The sequence below is a fragment of the Phoxinus phoxinus genome (assembly GCF_949152265.1).
Source record: "Phoxinus phoxinus genome assembly, chromosome: 4".
In the NCBI taxonomy this organism is placed as follows: Eukaryota; Metazoa; Chordata; class Actinopteri; order Cypriniformes; family Leuciscidae; genus Phoxinus; species Phoxinus phoxinus.
The window spans coordinates 2,555,204-2,561,055 of NC_136879.1; the positions used below are offsets into that span (position 1 = coordinate 2,555,204).

The following is a 5,852-nucleotide window of genomic DNA, read 5'->3' on the forward strand; positions in this document are numbered from 1 at the left end:
TGAATAAAGTAGCCTACATGCACGCTTCAGACACTTTGTGGACATAATGTTATGAAGCTTTATTATTTTGATGATTTTTATTGATGTATTATGTAGCTTGCGTTCGCAAGGTATTCGCTCTGCTTGTATGGTCTCTCATTTATGATTAATGGTAACACATATCGTTAGTTTTACATTAAGGCCCAAACACGTCTTTAGTGTCGTGCCTACACACTTATTTTAACTTCTCTTTGTCTTTTGTAGAATGGAGTACTGCTGAACAACAATTAGGACAGGTTTTGAATAATCCAGTCACATGGAAAAACGTAAGTAATTTGCACCTTTAATTATTGCTTTGGAGGGTCACTGTATGTATTTTTATAACTAGGCTAGTTCTCAAAGTAAAGTAGTTTTTTTTTCAAAAGTCTATTATCTGTTTCTCTTTCATACAGATTAATGCCGAATTTTTGCGCATTTACAATCAAGATTTATGGCCTCTTTGGACAGACAGAGCTCTCAGCTTCTCCAGGTTATTAGGAGCAAAGGTGGAGTCCTCCGTGAAAAAACTAAGGACACTATTAAAGTTATGGATCAGGTATTGGTTGCATGTGAACAAAATGGCTTATGGCAATCAATTTAGTAGTCTTTTGGTCTAATAAAAACAATACATCTTGAACATTTTGTAGAGTCTGGACATAGACCTCAAAAGAGAGAGCCTGCTGAAGTGCCTGATCATGTACCTTGGTGAAGAGACAAGCTGTCTGATCAAAGAATATCAGGTAATGTACAATGCAAACTACTGACATTTTCTCCAACCATGTTTGCCTTAAAGTCATATTTCATTACCAAATCAACACTTTTGTTTTACTCACCCTCAAGGCATCCTAACTGAATATGGTTATATTCTTGAAGAACAAAACAGGCAAAGGTATAATCCTATGTATCATTTTACTTCCAAGCGGTAGAATGGGAGTGAATTGTTAACTTTTTAAAGCTTCAAATAGTGCATCCATCGATCAAAGAACTGCTCGATGCGGCTTTGTGGTCTTAACTCAAGCCTTGAGGTTGAGTAAAACGTGGGGAAATTTTGATTTGGTAGTGACGTATCGCTTTAAAAGTAATTCAAGTAATTGTGTTATAATTTACACATCAGCATGTGTGACTTTCTTCGACAGAACTCAAGAATATATTTTGAAGAATGTTGTTGAGAGCAATTCAACTGCGGGCTCTGTGCTGTTTTGTTATCAACATTGTTAAAAATTCTGCAGTGGACAGTAATTCATACAGGTTTGAAATGACAAGAGGGCGTGTAAATGATGACAGAACTTTGAATGTGAACTACTCCTTTAAAAGGGGTTGGTTCACCCAAAAATGCATTTTGAAAACTGTTGAGTACATTGATAAATGCCTCTGATTGGCCATTTTGGTACTGAACTCAGCAAATATGTCTGCAATTGTCTACAATGAAACACATGGGAGCGTTTGATTGTACAAGTGTTTAAAAGCATTTTTAAAGCCAAAGATGATTTTTTTGTCATCACTTACTCTACTCTTGTAACAAACCGTACAAATTGTATTTTTATGATGAAAAAAAATGAAGGTATTTTAATGAAAGTTAGCAACAGACATTTGTGCTGTAACAACATTTACTATGTATAATACGTTTGTAAGGGTCAATTTAGCTCAAAGGAATTATGAATTAACTTATAGGGAATCTTCAAAAGAATCATTCATACGGCCGAGCAAATGACTCGTTCAGCGTTCATTTGAACGGGCCGTAACTGCAGCTCTGCAGCGGATATAAATATCCAAACTATAGTGAAAACACTATTTATTAGCAAGGTAACTTAGATCAGCAGTTTAAGACATTAAATTCGTAAGCACATAACACAAGAACAATTATCTTTCAAATATAAGCAAGACTTTATTGATTATTCTAACACATAAAACTAATATCTAACACAAACACACGCACACACACATTCATACGAGTTGCAGAAAGAGAGAGAGTGAGGAAAGAATGAGTTTTAAGAGCAAGGTGATGAAATCCCAAGTTTCTATATGCACTTATAAGACATGACCTGAACGAACCATCAATACTTAATTTAACCCTTCTATCGTTTCTTAGGCGGGTTATTCAATTTATATTAATGCACCAGTTCAGTTAAGAGTCTGGAGGTTACTTGCTTGTTTTTGCGTTCCTTTGGGGATTCCTTTTGTTGGCGTAAAAGGGGGTTTCCCGGGTTCGTTGATTGGCTGGCAGTCTTCTCGTGGCTGGATAGATGTCTTGGGCGGCCAATCACGTGGTGTGTTGGCGGATGGATGGAAAGTCTTTGAAGTTGGAAGCGGGCTTCACAGTCGAATCGTTTAAACGAAACTTTGCAGCAAAACTTAACTTAGAACCGAGACTTTCAACGGGAAAGAAAAGAAAACTAAGAGAAATAAAGAAAAGTGAGGCGAGTTTAGATGGCTTGACTGAAGCTGTTTAACCCATGTTCTTCTGATCTTGATTTGGGTTCTTTCGTCCGCTCGTCTAACGTTACATGGTTACTTGTCTGGAGGGAGTAAATCCGCTCTTCCGCTAACGGTCTTTTTCCTTCTACTCCTCCTTCCTTCTTTCTAAACTTCTTTCTTCCCCTAAACTTCTGAATCTTTGTTCGGGTTTTAAGCTCAAATGTTTGTCCAGCCTCCTGGATGAGTTCTGACCAATTAGGCACTGTCTTTATTTGAGAGGTGGCATTTTCTTCACCTCACGTCGTAAATCATGCGTTATCTGTGATCTCTTTACTCTACAGAGTACAGAGGCCACAGTTTAGACATCATTACTATTATAAGAATACGAAACATTTTACACAGATTTCAATCAAGCCATCTTTTGAATTACGAACACATGATCGTACTGATAGGAAGCACGACACACTTTCATTCAAACATCTAATAGTTATAACCATTACATGACTTATATGATCTAAGCATAATAGACACACATATAGAGGTTGTAAACACAATATATAATTATGTAGTTGGATTATGTTTGGTAAGGAGTTCATCAAAAATTGTTTTGGGATGATTTTATGTAATTTTATATGTAAAGTCTTAGTCTCTGTGGGTTTTGAGGAGGTCGTTCAAAGGTCCTCAAAGAAAAGGAGGTCTGTTTTACATGTCATTAATCTTGGTGGGTGCCAGGAGCGGGGCCATCTCTGAACCAATCAGTCTTTCCCAAACTATCTAACTTGACAACGTTCTTCGTTGTTGGGCTCATCTCTTAAGGCCGTAAATTCCTTACTGGGGGGTTTTCGTTGGCTATGGTAGACTGGCTGGAGCCGGGGTCTGGAGTGTTGAGTTCTGGGTGGAATTATGTTTGAACGAATCACCTGGAAGATTCATTTGTGTTTGGTTCGCCCTCGACGCTACAGTGCTCTACATTGACCTCCACAGTAGGAAAGCTAACTATATGTTATAATACAGTTTCAGATGAAGCTTTTTCCCCCCCCCCCCCACAGTCCCTCATTTACTCTGTGTTCTTGTATGTTTTTAGGCTGACCAGAGGGAGGAAGCGGAGAGAGAATTTGAAAAGACAACCATGGCATTTTTTGTGATCCGAGAAGGTGATGCTCTTAGTCGTGCACTGGATATTTCCATTGTCATTGACGGTGTGGAAGTGCTAAATGAGTTTCCCTCTGTTGCATGTGCTTGTGCCATAATGTTTGGATTCATTTATGCACTGAACTTAAAATATCCTGAAGGACTCAAATATACCTTTGAGGCCTTCCAAAAAATAATCATGGACATAGAGAGTAAGCAGATGAGCCGAAGGGCACAGGACCTCTCTTCGAAGCTGAGTAAACTTTTTTTTTTCTTTGACCAAGCTACAATGTTCTGCTGATGGCAAATTTTTTGAAGATGTTAGACTGTATAAAGCTTTTTATACAAAGTTAACTGTACTACTGTTTACTAAACCTTTGTTTTATCTAGGGTAAGTTAAATAGTTTACCCAAAAATGTACAATTCTTACGTTGTTTACACATCCTTAAGCTATTCACGTATTTAACTTTATTTAAATTTGGTTTAGATACATTTTATGACAATTATGAGAGAAGTTTCATTTTTGGGTAAACTATTTCTTGAAGGTGAAAATACTTTTTTCCCCCCTACCATTGGTAGGTGTTTTATTTAAAGTGTTTGGTTTTACACTGCCCATTTGAAAGCAGTTTTGGTCAAAATGTATTTTAACTTCAGAAGAAATCTGAAGGTTTGATTGTGTAGTCATTTCTAAGTGACTGATCATGGAAAGATTGGAAACTGATTCTTATGTTGAATTTACATTGTATCCAGTGTGTCTATGGATACTAAAAACTGTTATACAGTATGTGTTTTTATAACAATAACATTGTAGTCAACTGTGGTTTTGACAAAAATTGTCAAGTTCATAATGTTTCCATTGTTTGAATGTGTATTTGTATGAGGACACTACACATTGTAAAAACAATTGTATTATGACAAAATAAATTGTCAAAAGTTTCATGCTTGAAGTCATTCATTTTAGACAGATGATAAAATTACACATTCTAAAAGTAATGCCTTCTGTACACCTAAAGACTTAGAAAAGATTTAGAAAAGACTTTATAAGATTATCAGCTCACATCTAAAGACTTGGTTTCACAGACTCACAGTCTCAGACTAAAGATTTTACAAACACTGAATCTTGTAGTGACACTATTTACAAGACTACAACAATTTTTTTCCTCCATTAAAATAGGCATTTTTATGCATATTTTTTTTTTGATGAGTAAAAATATGTTAATTTATATTGTTTAATTACAATAAATCACTTTCTTTTCCAGGAAAAAAAAATCAAATTAGACATTATGTGAACATCTCTTAATAAAGAGTTGACTATTTAATGGGATGACCTAACTTTTTCACATGACTGTATATGGGGGTTATATGAATCTATATCATTATATGATGAGAACAATAGTTTGAACTAAATGTCTTGAAAGGGTATAATTTTAAATGCAGGCATGTCGATGGCTTCGGCAATATCGGTCCACTTCTTTTCTTTTTCCACTCTGTCGTGGTATAAATGGCAGTTTACATCAAAAAGACACGGCTGCTCTGCCCCAACCCGATCACACCAAATGCGTCTATATAGCAAGCAGTGTGTTTATTGTGTAATATATACACGAAAATGAGTTTTTACGTGCATAGTATACGCATGGATAGCACATGGGTAGGTTTAGGGTGGGGTGTGTGTGTATGTATTATACGCTTGGGTAGGATTAGTGGTGTGGGGTGCGTGTGTATATCACACAATAAAGTGCGTATCATATGCACGTGCAAAACTGCATATCATATCCACGTAAAATCTCATTTTCGCGTATAAATTGCACGATAAACACACTGCGTGCTATAGAGACGCATTTGCGTGCTCAACAAGGCGCTCCTCTTTATCCACGGTCCATTTTCGCCTACTTGGCGCTCGTTGTGTTTCCACGTCCGTCGACATGTTTCTTTGTGACTGATGGCTTCCTGTTTCCGTCACTATGACTACGCTAGGACTTGCGATAATATCAAACATGTTTGATATGAAAGACTAGAGAAAGACTGGCATAAATCGGGTCGCCGACTGCAGATTATCCCCTCACATTTAACGATCGAGACGACGGGAGCGCGCCGAGACTCCAGTAAGATTCCTAAAGACTGCCGGTCTTTAGTCTGGGACTGTGAAAATCCTTTGGTGTACGCCCAGCATAAATGCATTTCTTTATATTAAATTAATATTTTAAATTGTATTTGGTTGGATTTTTGGTTAGATATAAATTAAAAGAATTAAGTTAATACAAAGAGAAAGCATTAAGACAAAGTATAAT

At 36.7% G+C, this 5,852-nt stretch overlaps 1 protein-coding gene across 1 annotated transcript; it reads left to right on the forward strand.

The window, feature by feature from the left end:
• Window positions 1–469: 469 nt before the first annotated feature.
• Window positions 470–4,103, forward strand: LOC306996632 (uncharacterized protein; the record flags this gene model as incomplete). The annotated part of the gene is made up of 3 exons (XM_079609352.1): window positions 470–574; window positions 666–758; window positions 3,518–4,103. The coding sequence occupies 3 exons, from the start codon at window positions 470–472 to the stop codon at window positions 3,863–3,865; spliced, it is 546 nt and encodes a 181-aa protein (XP_079465478.1). The 3' UTR covers window positions 3,866–4,103.
• Window positions 4,104–5,852: the final 1,749 nt, after the last annotated feature.